The sequence below is a fragment of the Temnothorax curvispinosus genome, unplaced genomic scaffold (genome assembly GCF_003070985.1).
Source record: "Temnothorax curvispinosus isolate PA1 unplaced genomic scaffold, ASM307098v1 QBEX01017788.1, whole genome shotgun sequence".
In the NCBI taxonomy this organism is placed as follows: domain Eukaryota; kingdom Metazoa; phylum Arthropoda; class Insecta; order Hymenoptera; family Formicidae; genus Temnothorax; species Temnothorax curvispinosus.
The window spans coordinates 360,321-380,329 of record NW_020227568.1 but is presented as its reverse complement, the minus strand read 5'-3'; the positions used below and the strand labels follow the sequence as shown (position 1 = coordinate 380,329).

At 43.7% G+C, this 20,009-nt stretch overlaps 2 protein-coding genes across 3 annotated transcripts; both read left to right on the top strand.

The window, feature by feature from the left end:
- The first annotated feature begins 6 nt into the window (after window positions 1-6).
- On the top strand, window positions 7-14,792 carry LOC112467706. Of its 2 annotated transcripts, none has more exons than XM_025036434.1 (5): window positions 7-5,128; window positions 5,285-6,146; window positions 6,232-6,606; window positions 6,751-8,517; window positions 8,722-14,792. In XM_025036434.1, the coding sequence occupies exons 1-5, from the start codon at window positions 11-13 to the stop codon at window positions 8,967-8,969; spliced, it is 8,370 nt and encodes a 2,789-aa protein (XP_024892202.1). In that variant the 5' UTR covers window positions 7-10; the 3' UTR covers window positions 8,970-14,792. The 2 variants fall into 2 exon arrangements, with proteins under 2 accessions (XP_024892202.1, XP_024892201.1); XM_025036433.1 differs by having other exon boundaries at window positions 6,751-8,520.
- Window positions 14,793-15,231: 439 nt separating this feature from the next.
- Window positions 15,232-18,861, top strand: LOC112467713 (glycine--tRNA ligase). The gene is made up of 4 exons (XM_025036444.1): window positions 15,232-15,547; window positions 16,022-17,705; window positions 17,968-18,155; window positions 18,323-18,861. Exons 1-4 carry the CDS (start codon window positions 15,302-15,304, stop codon window positions 18,431-18,433), a joined length of 2,229 nt encoding a protein of 742 aa, XP_024892212.1. The 5' UTR covers window positions 15,232-15,301; the 3' UTR covers window positions 18,434-18,861.
- The last annotated feature ends 1,148 nt before the right edge of the window (window positions 18,862-20,009 follow it).

The following is a 20,009-nucleotide window of genomic DNA, read 5'->3' as shown; positions in this document are numbered from 1 at the left end:
TGGCACTACTATGATCTCACAGTCGTCTTCCCCGTCGTCGTCATTTCCATCGACGACGTCGCCATCGTCCACTCAGGTTCGTTTGCCAAACACCGTGCTGCTGAAGGTGAACTCTGGCACCGGCACTGGTGCTCAGACCACTCAGGTGACCAGCGGGATGCAAGCGGGACAGATGCAGAGGAGATCTATCGACAGTGGGTTGCGTTGGCAGAAAGGCAGAGGCGGCTATCAGGGAGCGCAGACATCTATCTCGCGTGTCCCAAATCGTTCCGGTGGGCCAAATATGTTGCAGCAGAGGATTCGCATGATGACACCGTCCGTGAGTATATCGCCGGTGGTGCCTAAAAAGGAACCGATGGACCGTGCGGACTACTATTCCGATTCTGAATTGTCCGACATGGAAGCCGAAGAAGCGTTGCGCGAGAAGCAGATGCACGCAACGCGAAAGATACCTGGCGCCGCCAAATACCAGAGACCGCCTAAAGGCAAGGACGTGGTAACAATATCTAGCTCGAGCGAGAGTTCCGACGATGACTGCATAGTTTTGAGCGATCCCAGCGGTGAGGAGGAAACTGACAACGATGACGATCCATCCAATTCGGGGATGCACACCAACGATCGTTATAACATTCCAGACGAACACGGCCGGGTATTGATCAACGTGGGTCATCCCGAAACCGAGCCAGATGTGTACCTAGCTCCACAGGTTGCCCGTATCATCAAGCCACATCAGATCGGCGGCATACGCTTCCTTTTCGACAACATTATCGAGACGATCGAGAGGTACAAGACCAGCAGTGGCTTCGGTTGTATCCTCGCCCATAGTATGGGCTTAGGCAAGACCCTCCAAGTTGCCAGCTTCTGCGACATTTTTTTTCGATGCACCACTGCCAGGACTGTCCTCTGCATCATGCCCATAAACACGCTTCAAAACTGGCTGGCGGAGTTCAACATGTGGTTGCCGTATGAAGATCCCGCCACTACCGCCGAGAAACAGTCCAAGGCGACGAACGTTAAAATGGAGCCGGGAACGGATATAAAGCATGAAGTGAAGGAGGAAAGTTGTGGCAATCAGAGCGACATGTCTAATATGTCGCGGCCTATCAGTACAGAGTCCGCGCACCGCTTTAGTCAGGACGCAACAACAGCTGTCGGTGCGTCGCAACAACCGGTGAACGTTATGCCAGAGAATTCCTACGCGAATCCCTATCACGGTTACGAACAGCGCAACATGATGCCGAATTACATGCAGGATCCTACTATGATGAATAAGAATATGGTCGAGCCTCATGTACCGCATATGCCACCGAATTATCATCAGGGAGAGATGCCGCAGAATTCGATGTACAATGCGAATCCGAACCCGCTTTCCAACTTCTCTGACTCGATGAAGCCAGATCCAGTAAACTGCCATGGTATGCCGCCCGGGCAGAACATCACGGGACCAAAATTCGGTATGGAGAATCAGGCCACCGGTGTTATGTATCCTGGCATGGAGAATCGGCCACAGGGTGTTCCCATGTATCCCGATACGGAGAATCGAAACGTCGCGACGATGTATCCAGGCATGGGTAATCACCATCTCGGTCCAATGTATTCCAATTACAACAGCATTCCCGGCACTTTCGCGAACTACGGCAGTCAGACGAATCAACAAGAACTAGAACGAGAACCGAAGAAGGAAAACATGTTACCGGGAGGAATGCCGCTTCCAAACCCAGAGGTGAATGTGAAGAAAGAACCGGAGGAGACGATCAAAAAAGAAGAGGGTACATCGACAACGAAGGAGGAATTAGTGGACGAGAAAAAGGAAATGATAGAGAAGGTGAAAACGCCGTACGATGTAGACACGCCAATCGGCATGGAAGTACGCCCGAGGCATTTCGGTTTGCACATTCTGAATGATTCGCATAAAACCATGACCGCGAGAGCGAAAGTGATCCAAGAGTGGCAATCGACCGGCGGTGTTTTGCTAATAGGATACGAATTGTTCAGACAGTTGTCTTTGAAGAAGCCCAATAAAGCAAAGCGGAAACGCGGGCAACCCTACAAAGACACGGTAGATGTAGAAGAGGAGGATAAGAATAAAGGTCTGCTGGACGAAATGCATACGGCTTTGGTGAATCCCGGACCGGACCTGGTAATCTGCGACGAAGGACATCGAATCAAGAACTCACACGCGAGCATCAGCATGGCGTTGAAACAGATGCGCACGAAACGTAGAATCGTATTGACCGGTTATCCATTGCAGAACAATCTGCTGGAGTACTGGTGCATGGTGGACTTCGTGAGGCCCAATTATCTCGGTACCAAGAGCGAATTCTGCAATATGTTCGAGAGACCGATACAGAACGGCCAGTGTATTGACTCCACGCAGCAGGATGTACGATTGATGCGATATCGCGCGCATGTGTTGCATTCGTTGCTGGAGGGTTTCGTGCAGAGAAGATCTCATTCGGTGTTACAAATGTCATTGCCGCGCAAAGAGGAATACATCCTCCTCGTTAGGATGACGCCTCATCAACGCAAATTATACGATACATTTATGAATCAGGTGGTGAAAACGCGCGCGGTGCCGAATCCGTTGAAAGCTTTTGCTGTGTGCTGTAAGATCTGGAATCATCCGGACATCCTGTATCATTTCCTCCGTAAGCGTCAAGCGAACGAGGAAGACGACTTAGATCTGGAGGAAACAATAGGAGAAAAATCTACGGCGGGTGGCAAGAAATCCAAAGCGCGCCAGCCGAAAGGAGAATCTAAGAAAACTTCGAAGAAGGGCACGACGATAAAGAACAAACCCGCGGCTAGTGTACAACCGAACGCTTCTTCATCGTCATCCACGAACGATAACCCGGAGACTGAAAATACGAACAACCCTCCGAAACAAAATAATTTCACTAATTATAATACGATGCCAGTTTCCAATTCGGGATATTCCAATTCCACAGGGATGCCGCAGGGATCTTATCCTCCTCATGGTTATCAAAACTATCGTCCGAACGATCAAAACACGTACTATAGGAATGATAATAACAATCACGGAGAATATAATCACGGAGAGTTCTATAATAATCAAGGACAACAAAGGTATGGCAATCAACAGTTCCAGTCATATACTCAGACGTCGACAAATTACAATACGTCGCAGGGATACGCCAATCAGTCGCAGAACTATATGCAGTCGAACGAGCAGTCCGCAAATCATCCTCAGAGGTACGGCGGTGCGGCGGCTGGATCCGACTTCAGATCGGATCAGAATCAAGGAAACAATTATGAGGCACCCGGGATGTTTCCACGACAGAACTATCCCTATCAAGATCAGCAACGCAATTACACGCCGAATCTAAACCAAGGGCCTAACAATTATCCCCAGGTCCCCAATCAACCTTCCTTCCAGTCTCAGATGCCGAATCAGTCTGCGAATATGCCGATGCAGGATTATTCATACACCGCGAATCAAAATCAAAATTACACGCCAGCGCCGGCTCAGGCAAATCCAATGTATCCGCGTAACGACGGGCAACCGCTGCAAAACTCAACGATGGGATATTCGGCATCTCAGCAAGGTCAGCCACCCACGGCTCAAACACAGACTACTGGCTACATGGCGCCGCAACAAAACCAGAACACGCCTCCTGGTCAAAATCGTGACTTCTCGTCGAATCAGCAGAATCAGAATCTAGGTTTGCAGAATCAATCTCATCAATATGCGAGCCAGCAACAGCAACCACAGGGTGCGCCTCTTCAGGGCCAAACACATGGCTATCATACGCAGGTGAATCCGACTCCTCCGCAAACTCCACATGCGTTTAATCAGCAATCGGCTCCGATGCCACAAACTCCATCTCACGGTTACATGCAGCCGAACCAATCGAATCAGGGGCCCATCTCACAGGGTCCGATGCGCGGCTACACTCCGGCACCGCAGAGTCAAATGGGTGTAGCGCAAAATCAGCCCAATTACCAGACTAATCAACCCGCGCAAAACGTTAACGCACAGAATCAGACGCATAGGTATCCTCCGGATCAAGCAGGTCAGACGTCGAATCCGCAGAACGCGGTCCACGGTTATAGTCACCATATAGTTCCCCAATCCGCAGCTTCCAATCAAGCGGGACCATATTCTCAACAGAATCAGCCAGGCCCGGCGGTACCGTCGTCGAACCAGGCTCATCCTGGTTATTCGTCAAATCATCCAGGTACAGCCACGATGCCGCAGAATTCCGCACATCGATACGGAGCCGCGCAGCAAACACAGGTAGCCCAGAATCAACCTATGGCATATCCACCGAATCAGCAACAGCCTAATCAATCTCTGGGTCAGAATGATCAGCTCTATCCTAGGCCGGACACCGCGGTGTCGCAGCAAACGCAGAGTTATGCTCCCGCCGCAAACGAATTTTCAAACGATCGTTCGGGCGCAGGCACCACCGGTAATCCTAGTAACAATTACAGCGCCAATCAACCGCAGACGCAGAACCCCGTTATGCCGAATTATCCGTCGGACGGCTCGCATCAGAACCCGGCGGTCGGGCAGATAAAAGAAGAGCCTTATTATATGCAGCGCAATTATCCGCAGACGTTCCGACCGGATCAGCAATGCAACGATTCGTACTACAGAGATCAGATGAATCCCGGCATGAATCGTTATCCGAACAATTATTTCCCGCCGCAAAATTATCCAAATCAGTCGTACGATTACGCGTCCGGTCATGGCACGGACATGAATCAGCGGCCCGACGACTCCAAGACTTCGCAGCAGCCCATCGGTGCTCACCCTCCCAGTGCGCCATGTGACAAGAGCAGCAAAGATATGACGTCCAGCATCGGTGTACAGAGTCAACCATTGCATCAGAATAATCTCACCGGCGTACCAAGCTACACCGTGGAACCGAATCGCCAGAGTTCGGCAACTCCCGCGCCCAGATCGGTACCGGGAGTTAATCCGGTGCACAGTCCTCGATTGAATCAGAACGAACTATCGAAGGAGGATGAGAGAGAAAAGGAAGATCAAGCAGAGAAGGATAAAGAGGACAAATCCGACGACGAGACTCTCACGAAAGATGAGGAAAAAGATAGCAAGAGCTCTCCTAGCGTGAAGGAAGATCCTGGAATTCCATATGATTGGGTATGTTAATATATTACTACATATCTATTCGCTATTTTAATACGAAAGAATGGAAAAAATTTGATTATTTTATAAAACAATAAAATATAAATTTTAATTTTTGTAATATTTTTATTAATTAATTAAATAATTTTGTAATACTTAATTCTGTTACAGGCAACAGAGTTGATGAAAGGATATAAACCCGGATTGATAGACGCGTCCGGAAAAATGACGCTCTTCTTTTGCATTCTCGATGAAGCTATTAAACTGGGAGATCGCGTACTCGCATTCTCGCAGTCGCTGTTCACATTGAATCTCATAGAAGACTTCTTAGCGCGAAATAGCTTAAAGCATCCGGATGGCCAGACCGACGCGTGGATTAAGAATGTGAATTATTACAGACTTGATGGAAGCACGAGCGCGTTAGAGCGAGAGAAACTGATCAACGAATTCAATAACAATCCGAAGATTCATCTCTTCCTCGTTTCTACGCGAGCCGGTTCGTTGGGTATCAATCTTGTCGGTGCGAATCGCGCGATTGTATTTGATGCTTCCTGGAATCCTTGTCACGATACGCAAGCTGTATGCAGAGTCTACAGATACGGTCAACAAAAACCGTGTTTTGTATATCGATTGGTCACCGATAACTGTCTGGAAAGGAAAATCTACGATCGACAGATCAGTAAACAGGGCATGGCGGACCGCGTGGTCGATCAGTGCAATCCCGATGCACATCTTTCGCTAAAGGAGGCGACGACGTTATCATGGGATTGGGAAGAGGACAGCCAAGTGCAGGATTTCTCGCAGACCAAAGACAGCTACACGGACGAAGTTATGCAGTGTGTGTTAGAACGCTATTCCTCGTTGCTTACCAAAGAACCGTTTCATCACGAGAGTCTGCTCGTTGATCGGAAGGAGAAGAAGCTCACTCAAGCGGAAAAAAAATTGGCTCGTCGCGGCTACGAACTTGAGAAGATGGCAGCTAATTGTTCTAGGCCCAGCTATAATTATGTTCCTGGAAATACAGCCACGCGAGGTATAGTTTATATTCAAGATAGAGACCTTATTAAAAGTCTAAAGATAATCATGCTGTGTATATGCACATTGATTATTTATTCCAGCAGGTGGATTACAAATCAGAGCAATTCGCGGTGGCGATGGTGGTGCTACGCCGAAACCTGTTGCGTCTGTCAGACCTATGCAGCAACGAGGTGCTGATGGATTAAATCCGCGAGGCGTTACTGGCAGTAGGTGGATTCCGGCGGAAGTATGGCAGAGACAAGGAATGAGTGCGCAAGAAATGACGCTACCTCTAGATGTAGTTATACCGACGAATTCTCCGGATAAAGGTAGTATTGTTCTGAAAGCCGGTCAACGTGTAATGGTGCTGAAGAGTCCAAAAGGCATTTACATGCAGCTTGAATCCGGCAAAATTATAGCAATTCGTACTGCGCTTAAGTTGAATCAACAAAAGCGAGAAGAGGAACCGAAGAAAGGTGAATTTAATTCACCTAATATATTACTAATAATTACTTTTGAGTTCTTTTCAATAATTCAAGAGTAATTAGTAATTAGTAATATATTAGTAATACATTATTTGAAAATATTTTATTATTAAAAATTTAATATTTTTATCGCAGGATCCTCGATGATACAGAGGAATTCTAAGCCCGAAGTTGGTTTCCCCTTACGGAATAACTCGGCTATTTCTATCATACCAAAGTCATCCTCAAGTAACCAGACTGGCGGCCGGCCTCTCAATAAACCATCACCGAGCCCGGGTTACAAACCATTTGGTGATAAGGAAATTTCCAAGAGACCCAAACCAGTCGCTACAGCGACAGCTAAACCTTATTTGAGCCAAGTAAACTTGACCAATCAAGTTTCTCTGTCGAGACTACCCAAAGTCAAGCAAGAGCCAATGGATCATTCCACACTTGGTGACAACTCTAACTCGTCGGATGGCCAATTGAGAACCGAGCAACGCGTCGAGGAAGTCAGATTGGAAGATGTGGTGGCAGAAGTGAGCTCGAACACCGAGTATAGTCCCTCTAATCACACCCGCACCACTAATTCGGATACGGATACATCTCTGCCGAAATCCTCCGAGGAAGGCACTCAGGTTTACACGCCTGAGACAGTCTCCCTTGCGCAAGGCGTTCAAACACAACATGACCACTCTGAACCAGAGATGCCGCCAACAGCTGACAAACAGTGTTCGCCGTCGGAGAAGGAGCCTCCTAAGCCGGACACACTAACAAACTACGGTCGGTCCTTTCACAGTCAAACAGAGAAACGAGGAATTTCCAATGATGATATCATTATTGAGGAAGCGTCTCAAGCGGCGTCACAAATGACACCGCAGGTAACACAACAGGTAACACCACAGGTCGCAACGCAGACGCACGCGATTGCTCCTAGTCCGATGCCTTCTCTGTTGACGCCACAACCAGTACCATCAGTTATGCCGATACCATCAACCATGTCAATACCACCAAGCTTATCGATACCGTCAAGTATGCCTCCGAACATACCACCAAGCATGTCAGTACCATCAAACATGCCGCTGAACATACCATCGAACATACCAGTATCGTCGAGCATACTGCCGAACATGTCGATATCGTCGAGTATGCCGTCGAGTATGCCATCAAGTATGCCAGTAACATCAAGCATATCGTCGAGCATGCCGATACCATCGAGTATGCCTATACCGTCGAGTATGCCGATATCGTCGAGCATACCGGTATCATCGGGTGTATCGGTACCGTCCGGATCTGCAAGAGGCTCGGAAGCACCTAAAAGTATCGCCGATTCGAACACCAACGCGACATCGACCGCTTCCGTGTGCACTAGCACCAATATTACTTCTCCAAAGAGCACCGAGCCGACTTCGAGTATGCGAGACAACATGATCCAGGGTGATCCGACGCCGAGCGTACCCCAGGGATATCCCTACGCTCAATATCCGAGATACTACGACTACAGCGATCCACGATCTCGCTCGCTGTCTAATCCCTATGGGACTTACTTCCCCGGCGTTCCACCTCATACGGCAAATCCCAGCAGTAGACTGCCAGTAGACACGACGAAGCCTCAGCCGGACCTAGGCAAGCCTATGGACGAGAGGAACGTGATGAACGTGCCTACCCCTTACTCTTCTCAAATACCGAGCATTACTGCCAAAACGTTAACGAGCAACTCTGCGACGGAGTCTAAGGGTACGGACAGCACGACGACGGTGACTACTACAGTGGCCTCAGCAAGTAGGGACGAAACGCATATACCTACCGCATTTAGTCATCCCACTAGCACGCGGTATCCAGGACCGTACCCGCCGGCCCCGTACGACCCGTATTCGCAGCATTATCCACCGGCGCCTGGCTCTTCCGCAGCTTATCCTCCAGGTGGTGAGTCTTAAGTCTCATTGTAAAGTAAAACGAGAAGTAAGGTTTTGTCATCTGCTTATATTTCAAGCTTAATTTTGCCAATATCTTTTTTTAGTTCTCTTAAGAAGTTTTCTATGTTTAGAAAATGTGTTAACGTTTTTTTGAAAGTTTTATTCAGTTATGTTCATTGACGAGAACATTAACGGTGAAATTAATCTGCAGGAGCACCCGGTTATCCAGCATACGGTGGACCCAGCTACAACACAGATTATGCCCGCATGTACTCGGCGTTCCATGGTCCGCCTCCTCCGACGGATCCTTACATGCACAGAGGATATGCACCTCCTTCTTCGCATCCCCCTAATTACTACTCGCCGTTCCCGCATCCTCCGCCGCCCTATCCCAATTATTCGTTCCTGCCGTATCCGAATCCGAATATGTCCAGCGAGCCTCAACCACCCGCTCAGTAGGGAAGCATCGCGGCTAAGGATAATTCTGGGTTAGTGACCACGAAAAGCAAGAAAACCGTCGCAAAGACTCAAAAAGCCGCGGTTACGAAGCTTAATAGACTGAAGCTGTAAAACGCATCGATGTAAATATTTAGTCAGAAATATTGAGATATTAAGAGAATATTTGATGGCAGGTATGCGAATACTTCGCAATACCGACATGTAAATCGTGAAGGACGAGTGCGATCGCCGTCAACATTGAACCGTGCAATCTGTTGAAATGTTCAGAATATTTTAACTCTCTTGACTTTGTCAACGCCGTTCTTGCGATGCGTTTTTGTTCACTAGTTAATTACAAGAAAATGTACTCGTCAAGCGGTATAAATTACTCTTTTGTTTAATCTTCCAGTTTCATAAAAGCGGCGTCAAGCGAGATTTTTTACGAGTGCTTAGATTATGCAATTTAGATTGCAATACGTTTCATACATAATTGCGTTCCTCGTGACTTTTTCTACTTTTTGTACTTGCGCGCTCTTTGTCAGATTAACCTTCTACCAATAACTTCTTGACGTCGGAACTGATGATTTATTGACGCGTATGACTCTGGGAAGATTGAAGGAGGAGTAAATTGTATGTACCATCCGAATGATCGAAGGGAAAGGAGGAGCGCTGTATACTATCGTTTAGCTTCACGCGTTACATTCAATCACTTAGCTCATTTTTGTATATCTTGTATATCATTTTTGTAATTGTAACGAAGAGGGGGATGGTCACTACAACGGAACAAAATTCTCGTATCAAGAATGATTAACAATCGTCCATGACGCGTTCCCAATTCATGAAACCCAAGAATTGGAAGTAACAGCATGGCCAAAAGCAGACTTGCACATGAGATTTTAAGTTTATATCTTTTTCAAGACTCGATTATGATATTAATCAATAACGATGTTCTACGGGTAATAACTTAGAATTTATACGTAAGATTTTATTCTCGTTTAGTTGTTAAATTTTCTTTTTTTTTTACCACGATGCATATCGTTATCTAAAATTCTCTTGATTTTGAAAGAGAAATGATGTATAAAAAACTTCCATGACAAATTTTTCGCGTTTTTATATTTGATCGACTGATCCCCCTTCATAATAGTACGGCAAGAGTAATGAATATGCAAGCTGTCTAGACATTGAAACTATACTATAAAATGCAGATGAAACTCTTCCGCGCATGAATCTACTGTTCAGTGAGATGCTTTCTTCTATTTCATCATATAACTTTATACATCAAAGCAGTACATGTAATTGTTACGCGATTCTTGTTGATTCGATGCTTCTACCCTGAAATTGTTTCTCTAAAGATCTAATATTATAATATAAAGCTCCGTTTTTGAACCGTGCTTTTTATTCCAGCAATAGGTCTAACAGTTTTAATTTCAGTACGAAATTTCGTCTTGCGATACTTCGAGTGGAATGATAATTCTAGATGACAATCTAAGATCAGGGATTTTAGAAAGCGATATCAATTAAGTGATAGGTGTTCGAGGTCCCGGTTTAGATGATAATTATATTATTTAAATATTAATTATTTAGATAATTTTACTCGAAAGGACAATTTCAGGGTGAGAGCAATGGATCATGCAGAGTTAAGTTTGGTTTGCATTATGCATCACTCTTCCGTAATTTTAAATTTACTCTTTTTTTTTTACAGTGCATATCATATTGTCTGTACTCTTTTTCTCAATGAGCACTGAAATCAGTTGCTGCTCTCCGCGGCACCCGTCTACTGAAATATATAATTGAAACGCGCGCTGCTATAGAAATTCACGGTAGGCGAACGATATGAGAGAGAAGTCCCAAGTTCCTCTCTTCTCCTTGTCTATATAGCCCACAGTGTAGTCAAGAGTGGGGAGGATTATATGGGGAGTAAGGATGAAGTATTGGCTGATTAAGAAGACCAGACAAGGACAGAGTGCTACTTGAGACATCTTGGCATGCTCTCTCTCTCTCTCTCATATCGCACAGGCAGACCTAGCGCGCCTTCCAGTTAGTACATATTTCAGTGCACTCGTCACGCCGCGTCTACATGTCTCTCTCAAAGCATTTTTCACATACATACATACATTTTAAACGCGTACACACATACGTACATACAGTATTCATGGAACATTTAGCAGCCAGTAAATTACAGTCTACAGCATCCCTAGCGAGTTGTATATGGACTACGTATTATACTATTAAACGTTACGGTTTCCGAAATAGATAATCTTACAGTAGAGCGTAGGATTGTTGTTAACTAGAAATGTCTTGCGACTTATAAGAAAGAGGGAGAGGAAAAAGGGCGCGAGGAACTCGCCCGTCTCTCGGACGCGTAACGTAATTAAGCGTTAAGGGGAGAGCCATGATTTTCAGGAGCGACTCTTCAGACTCGGAACTGTGATATTTTATTATTAATCTCGTGTCGAATTCGCGCTGCACGCTCCTTGCCCGGAATCGAAGTCGCCGACCTTGGTTTCGGCGGGAATTTCGCGGGCGGGCCCCCCCGGCGGTTCCCTCCCGCGACGCTCGGTCGAAATTGTTGCATTTACGTTAGCGTAAGTCAATCGGGTGCACGAGATGGCTAATCCGTTTTTCCAAGTGGGACGCAGAGGCGCGCACGGGTCTATCATGGTGCTCCCTGTATACATTATTATAGACCAGTGGTATTCAACCCCCTTTCGACCCCGGTGTTTCAATATCCCGAAAGCATCCCCCTTCGAGTCTTTCGTCCCCTTTAAAGATATATATTTGAAAGATATACATATTTGAAATTTTTTCCCTTTTCCCCTGCTACAGAATTTTGTACATTCTTCCGAAGACACGCCCTCGAGGGATCGTTTATGGAACTTTTTTTGTTTTCTATGACGTTTTGCATTCTCGTTTAGTACTGCGGCTTTCACCAGTTCCTCTTGCACGGTTTTGTAAGGACGAGGGGGACAAATCCCCGTATAAATTCTCTCGGAACCTTATGGATATGATACAAAAGTATTTGTCCCTTCTTTCTTTTTTTTATACACGCATCTTCGTACTTACCAAAGTTCTCTCTTTAGCAAATCGCGCCCGCGGATCCTCCTAGAACGCGAAAGTCTTGGCGCCGCCCTGCAGGGGGGCACTCCAGGTTGAATACCTCTGATTATAGGACGAATTATTCTAGCGAGATAAGCGTTCATGCTGGATATATGATTAGTAATACTATGTCTCCCGTGGCGGGTCTCGGTGTTGTCTGTTTGCCGCGCGATGAGACGCGACGTCCCCCTACATCCCCCTCTTCCCCCCACACTCTCCCTCGTTTACTTGGACGTGTCGCGGCCGCACGTTTCGTAGGTTTTAAGTGTACAGGTGTTACATTTTAAGCGCGACGTGTAAAGTAAGCTGTGCAATCCCATGCGAACAGGCGACAGGGAGACCGTCGCGTTAATAAAAATAAAAAAAAAAGAAAAGAAAGAAACGCGAGAGAGCCGCGAGCCCCGTATTCCGTTGTTCTGAAAGCGGTCGCGGGGTTCCAAATATCCGGGATTCGCGGGATTGTCGCCGTCATCGCCACGACCCATCCTCCCTCTCCCCGGCGGGCGTCCGGATGCGGCTTTGTCGAGTTCTGTTTTCGTGTAACATAAAAATCATCCTCGACGTCGCCGTCAGACCGGAAGTCACGCGGCCGCGGTGTGAAGACGACGGCCCTTCGCGAGTCCCGTTCGCGTAAACGAAAATCGCATTCGATGTTGTTTAAAGGGTTGAATGGGGGTGCGAGCTCGGTTCGCGAAATCGGCGGCTCGGTTTACTCTCGCAAACGTTTAACGATATGACGCGGTGACGATCTTAATCGATCTTTAGCTTATCGTTACGTATAATTTGTATAATTCATTATATAATTCGTTATATGATTTATTATATATAATTTTATTATTATATATAATTATATATAGTTATACATAATTATATATAGTAAAATAAACGCGAGGAAAGCGATATACGGGCATTTCACTTTCGAGAATCGAACTTGCGCCACTCTCAGAACAAGCGGCTCATATATCTGCAGAAGGAAAGCAATTATTTCATCTCTGTTATAGCTTTTTTTTTGCCATTACATACTCTTGTACATACCCATTATTTACATTTCATACTTTATTTATTATTATACATTAGCCATTATTATCGCTTTTTTTCGATGTCAGAGTATTATCCTTGTGTAAAATAAATTGTTTACACTGATGAGAATATTGTTTTGCTCATACTACATTGTTGCGCAGAGCGGAAGAGAGATAGAGAGCGAGAGAGGAATGAGATCTTATGTATATTTGTTTTTTTTTACAACATTCAACTTCACATTTCAAAATGGGAATAAGCTCGCGCTGGCCCGCGTTTTCGCCGCGTGTTTAACGCAAAAAGCGGCCGATCTGATTTCAAGAACAGGCTATTTTTGTCGGGCAAATCTCTTGAGAAGCTTACAGACACAAAATCGTCCAGCAGACAATAAACGAATCTCACTATCGTTTTTACAAGAAGTCTCATTGTCAGAAACCGTATAGGACTTTGGAAATTAAAGTGTCGAAGTATCGAAGGCTCGGGTTTTCGTGGCGCGCCATGCTTCGGGATATCTGAAGGAAAATGCAAGAAGTTTTCACGGCGATCGGCGATTCAACAAATCTACGATCTAATTGTGCGGTGACGCGAAAATCTGGAAGGAGCGTCTCAGACGGCCGCTTTCAGCGTGCGGCGAAAGCATATGCGCCGCGATGCACGTGTAAAATGCTTATTGTTAGTATCGTATAGGAATGATTTGTGCGGAGTCGACATTGTGTCTTTCAGTCGACGAAATTCTGCGTCGACGTGACAAGATTTTTTTCTCGCGACGCATCACGCTCTTCGTCTGTGTACGTTTCAGGATGACTAAATGAATGTTACACGCAGGCTGGGTTTATTAAAAAGTTATAATAAATTTGCCAGCGGAGGATTAGCAACGCTCTCGTGTCGCCGTTTCCTTTTCTTCGTTTTGCTCTTTTAACGGAGCTTCGCGTTCCCATTGTAATTTTTTCTATAAACCACGTTATACCGTATATGAGACAAGATGAGATAATTAATTAATGAAATAAAAGTATTCGGATATTAAACGGGCCTGTTTCCTGCGGATGACTTGAGATTCGTAACGCCGCTGTATGAAATCGTATACATTTTTATTTTGTTCCGTTTTGAGAAGCACTACTCTCTTGTGGGATATAATCTTCTTTAAATAAGTAGTTGAATTTAGAAATGATTTATATGTGATACTTACAGAGAATTACAATGATTTTCATTGCAATATTATGTTTAACTGGTCGACAGCAAGATTTACTATTGTAGTAAATGCAAATAAATGTATATTAGATATTTTTCATAAAGTAAGTCCAAGAGTAAGTTTTATTTTTTAATATTAAAATGCACATAAAATAGAGTGAAATAGCATGTAATTATTATTTCTAATTTCATTCTTATTTGAAAACGTGTAGCTCTTTGTTTAAACAAAAGAATTATACATATATATTATATGCTCTGTAGGGCACTACAGAACACCAGTAATTAGCTAAATAAATTTCTTTTATCTAATTGCTTCTTTCGAAAAGATAATGAACCAGAGGTTGAGATCAGGTGCAGAAAAGGCTTGTTACGTTATTGTTGATATTAATCATAAAATGTACAGTAGGTGGCGTTTGCAACAATTACTTTGTATCATATTCATCAGCGAGACGAAAAGAGATAAATAATTAAATCAAACAAAATGCACAGATAGTGAATAAAATATGTAATTAATAAAAGCAACGCCGATTGCCATAAAGTTCACTTTCCTGTTTAAAAAACCATTTACTTCCCACATTTAAAGAGAAATTGTCCACCGATATAAATATCTGAGATAATTAGCTTATGCAGTATTAAAATTCATGATTATTGTATAGATGTTTCATAAATAAGCATATTTACGATGCAATAATGTCACATAATTATTTATTTTAATATATTTACAACCTCATGCATGAATGATCAACCACAGATGATTACGAGTACAGATAATTAAAAGTACAGTTTTAAGTAAAATTAATATTATATTACGAGCTAACCGTCTAAATTTTAATAGTCACGCGAATAAGATCATCAGTCTTTAATAACATCTCGTCGATGATAGCATTTTATTGAAGCTGTACCAATTTCAATTTCCCGCGCGAAAGCGGCTGTTTAGGAGCGTACGAATTCGGGCGCGGTGCCTCGGATAACCTAAAAAAGTCGCGATGCGGGACCGCATGGCTCGCGTAGTGAACGCGTGAAGGTACATCGCGCAATCACTTTCGTGGCGAATGCGGCTCCTCAGGCGCGGTTTGCATCATATCGCGCGTAGGGTTGCGGCGCACCGCGTGTCCAGCGACGTTCCGCTCGCGAGGCCACCTGTCAGAGGCGTCGCGGCTACCGTCAGTCTTCTCGATTTCAGCCGGTGGGGCACCAGGAAGGCGAACAGGAACCTGAAGATCGCCCTCGTGCTCGACATGACGGATCCTAAGGTCGAGGAAGCCCTGGCGCCGCTCCGGGCGAGCGTCAAGGAACAAGTGAGTGCCATATGGACGCAGAGTAGGGACTACGTGCCTTGGCAGGGCTTCCTAGCATTGTCGATATCAATTCTTAGCAATTCTTAGCAACACTTTGGTCGGAGATGATTCTTTGAACATTAACAAATTTCATGTGATAGATAATAAGTATCAATATCGACATAAATGTACAGATCAGTTACTCAATTCCTTTGAGAATTGCAGGGACATATTCTGGAACAAAGGAATCTGTTGTTTACTTAATTATTAATGATTAGTAAGGCCAAATGTGTTACATATTTTTGTATGTAGCAAATCTTCTATGTACAATTATTAATACCAATTATTAATACATATTCTTGAAGAATTTGTGTTGCATGACAGAATACTTTTTTACCACCATAGTATATTGAACTATTATATTTTAGTATCATTTTTCTTATATAATATAACATGATTATTTTTTCGTGAGATGTAACTACGTGTTCTTTGTAGGGTGATTATGTGCGGAAGCTGAAATCTGATGGCGCTCCAGAATTGGACATCAAGAGAGCTGTGGCGGAACTGAAGCTGCGCAAAAAGATACTCGAAGACAAAGAGCTGGCTCTAGCTTCCAACAATATAACGTTCGACAGGGCAAGGATGGAAGATCTCTTGAAGCGTAGATTCTTCTTAGATCAGTCTTTCGCGATTTACGGTGGTATTACCGGTCAGTATGACTTCGGACCCATGGGTTGTTCGTTGAAGACCAATCTGATAAACGCCTGGAGAAATTTCTTCGTACTGGAGGAACAGATGCTGGAAGTCGATTGCTCCATTTTGACGCCCGAGCCGGTTCTGAAGGCATCCGGCCACGTGGAACGGTTCGCCGATCTGATGGTGAAGGACGTGAAGACCGGCGAATGCTTCCGGCTGGATCACTTGATCAAAGCGCACTTGGAGAAGATAATCTGCGACAAGAAAACGAGCGAGAAGACGCGCGAGGAATGCAGAGATATCATCATCAAGCTGGACGGTATGACGAAGGACGAGATGGCCGCAGTGTTGTCAAAATATAATATGAAATCGCCGGTTTCCGGCAACGACTTGACGGAACCGATAGAATTCAACTTGATGTTCGGCACTCAAATCGGACCAACGGGACTCGTCAAGGGCTTCTTGAGACCAGAAACGGCGCAAGGTATCTTCGTGAATTTCAAGCGATTGCTGGCGTTTAATCAAGAACGATTGCCGTTTGCCGCGGCGCAGATCGGCAACGCTTTCAGGAACGAGATCTCGCCGCGATCCGGACTCATACGCGTGCGAGAGTTCACCATGGCGGAGATCGAGCACTTCTGCGACCCGAATAACAAGAGTCATCCTAAATTCGAGACAGTCAAAGACATAAATATGCTATTGTACTCGGCTTGCAATCAGATGGACGGCAAGAGCGCGCAACGCCTCACCATAGGCGAGGCCGTTTCGTCCGGTTTGGTGGCGAACGAGACGCTGGGTTATTTCATGGCGAGAATCCATCAGTTCCTACTAAAAGTCGGCGTCGACCCGAACCGCCTGCGTTTCCGTCAGCACATGGGTAACGAAATGGCGCATTACGCCTGCGACTGTTGGGACGCCGAGTGTCTGACATCCTACGGATGGATTGAGTGCGTGGGATGCGCCGATCGGTCCGCCTATGACTTGACGCAGCATACCAAGGCCACTGGCGTGAAATTAGTGGCTGAGAAGAAACTACCCGCTCCGAAAACGGTGGACGTGTGCGAGATCATGCCAAACAAGGTGTTGATCGGTAAAACGTTCAAGAAGGATAGCAAGGTTGTGCAAGATGCACTCGCAGCATTAGGCGAGAAGGAGATTGTGTCCTTAGAGAAACTTCTCAGCGAGAATGGAGAATACGAGCTGACACTGCCCAACGACGCCGTCGTGAAGATCACCAGAGACATGATAGAGGTAAAGCGTTACCAGAAGACCGTTCACGTGGAAGAGATTATACCATCGGTGATCGAGCCTTCCTTCGGCATCGGTCGCATCATGTATGCCCTGTTCGAACATAATTTCAAGGCGAGAGAAGGTGACGAGAAGAGAACGTATTTCGCCCTACCGCCAGTAGTAGCGCCGTTGAAATGTTCGGTGTTACCGCTCAGTGGTAATGACGAATTTGTGCCGTTTGTAAGGAAATTGTGTAAGTAAAACATAATTTATATAATACATATATAGATATGAGTCTAATTGTTATATTGTTCTGAAGTTTTAATATTAGACAACATGTTCTTCCTCCTTCGATCTGTAATCTTCATAGTTAAAAACATGGATAAATATATCTAGATCTGAAACTTTTGGTAGTTAAAAGTATAGATAAAAGTAGTTAAAAGCATATAGATAAATATATCATAGATCTGAAACTTTTGGTATGTAGCAAAGCTAAGTATATTAATGTTTTACAGCGCAAGATCTTACGAGAGCGGATGTCTCGCATAAAGTGGACGATTCTTCCGGTAGCATAGGACGCAGATATGCTCGTACTGACGAAATAGCGATACCGTTCGGTATCACCATCGATTTCGACACTTTAAAGACACCGCACAGTGCAACACTTAGAGACAGAGACAGCATGGGACAAGTCCGGATAAACGTATGTATATTTTTTCAATATATCTGTACAAAAATTTACATGAAACTTGTATTATATATGTATAAATTTTAATTAGACAAATTTAATAAAACTATTGATAGACATAAAGAAAATAAGAGATTTTTCATTTTTTCATTGCTCGAACATAATTCAATTTTTAATTATAGTTGGACGAGTTGCCTGGCGTTGTGAGGGATCTTTCCTATGGAAGGACAACTTGGGAAGAAGTGGAGACGAAGTATCCCAAGTTTGAACAACAAGAATCAACAGAACCATAGGAAACTTATAATTAGATAGGTTCGGGAATAATTTATTTGTACTATATAGAACTGTATTTTGAATGGCGTATATACAAAGTTTTTATATATTGAGCATATCGAGGTGCCTATCAGAAAATATACCGTTAATTTTTCATAGATTCCAATCAAGTATTCATTAGTCAGGAGATTCGATATTATTAAATTCTCTACAAATTCTGGAAATTTACATAATATGTATTTATGTACTTATTCGAAAAGCAACGTAACAACGTAAACTTTGAGAATCCGCAAGTGATATTTTGCATTGTTAACAATTGATAGAATCTGTTCATCTTCACCTTTTCGATTTATTGGCGTTACCAGTTACTCGCATTTTTTGAAAGCATTTACTTATTTAAAAGTTTTTATAAACGCTGTGTAAAAAATATAGATCTGTTCTTTTATGATTTCATCTCATTTCAATATCCTATAATTCTCATTAAATTAATAACATTCATTAATGAGGAAGAAGATAAAGGACAAAGTTAAATATAATATTAACAAAATGCATTTTATATTATATTTCATTAATATTCTTAATTATTGTGTCTAGAATTGAGTAATTTATGTTAAATTATGATTTCCATTTTCTCAAATATGTTTTATATGTGTATAACATTTTATATACGAATTAAACACAATTTAGAGTAAGAACAAAAGAATCGAGGGGTATTGAATAGCCGTACTTTAGAATACAAAATAGATATACATAACTTATACAAAAAATATTGAAACAGAAAACAATAATTAGTTCACGTAGTAAAGCAAATTAATATTCTTTTTTCTAAATATAATTATTAATTATTAATTACTGGACATCGGGTTTTTTATATGCAGATTGGTGAAAAAGATCAAAATTAATAACTAAGATTTTGTTATTTATAATATTCAACATATTTATACCTAACATATGTTGCATTAGAAATATGATTGATATAAATAACATGATCTTAGTTATTATAATTGCTCTTGTCCACCAGTCTGCATATAAAAAATCCGATGTCTATTAATTACATTTGAAAAAAGAGGTACTTTGCTTTACTACGTGAACTTTGCCAAATATATATTGGTTGGCCTGCGCCGCCTGCGCGAGAACCAATCAGCGCGTTCGAGTCACATTCGAATGTATCGCACGACGCACAGTAATGTTGGTAAGTACGGACTACGGTATGATGGACGGGGATGAGACGGGGCGGACGCGCGCGAGAAATTGTCCGTGAAATATCAACGCGGAAATTCGGGTTACGTGTATAAACGAGTACTTCGACATTGAAATCACGACGTGCAGCGTATTGCGAGTAAAAGTACGTAAGTATTTTTCGGCCAGCTTCGACAATAGACGGAATGTAATTAATTTCGCATGAATTCTGTAGATGCAAGGGGAGAATACGACAGGACGCCGTAATGAGATTGAGGTCTTGAGATGAGTGAATAAGCGATGTACTATATTAATAATAAAAGGGAATTAAGACAAGTAAATAGCATATATGGACGGCATACGATGAACATCATTATTCACAATTGTGTTGAGAATAAACGCACAATATGCGGTATG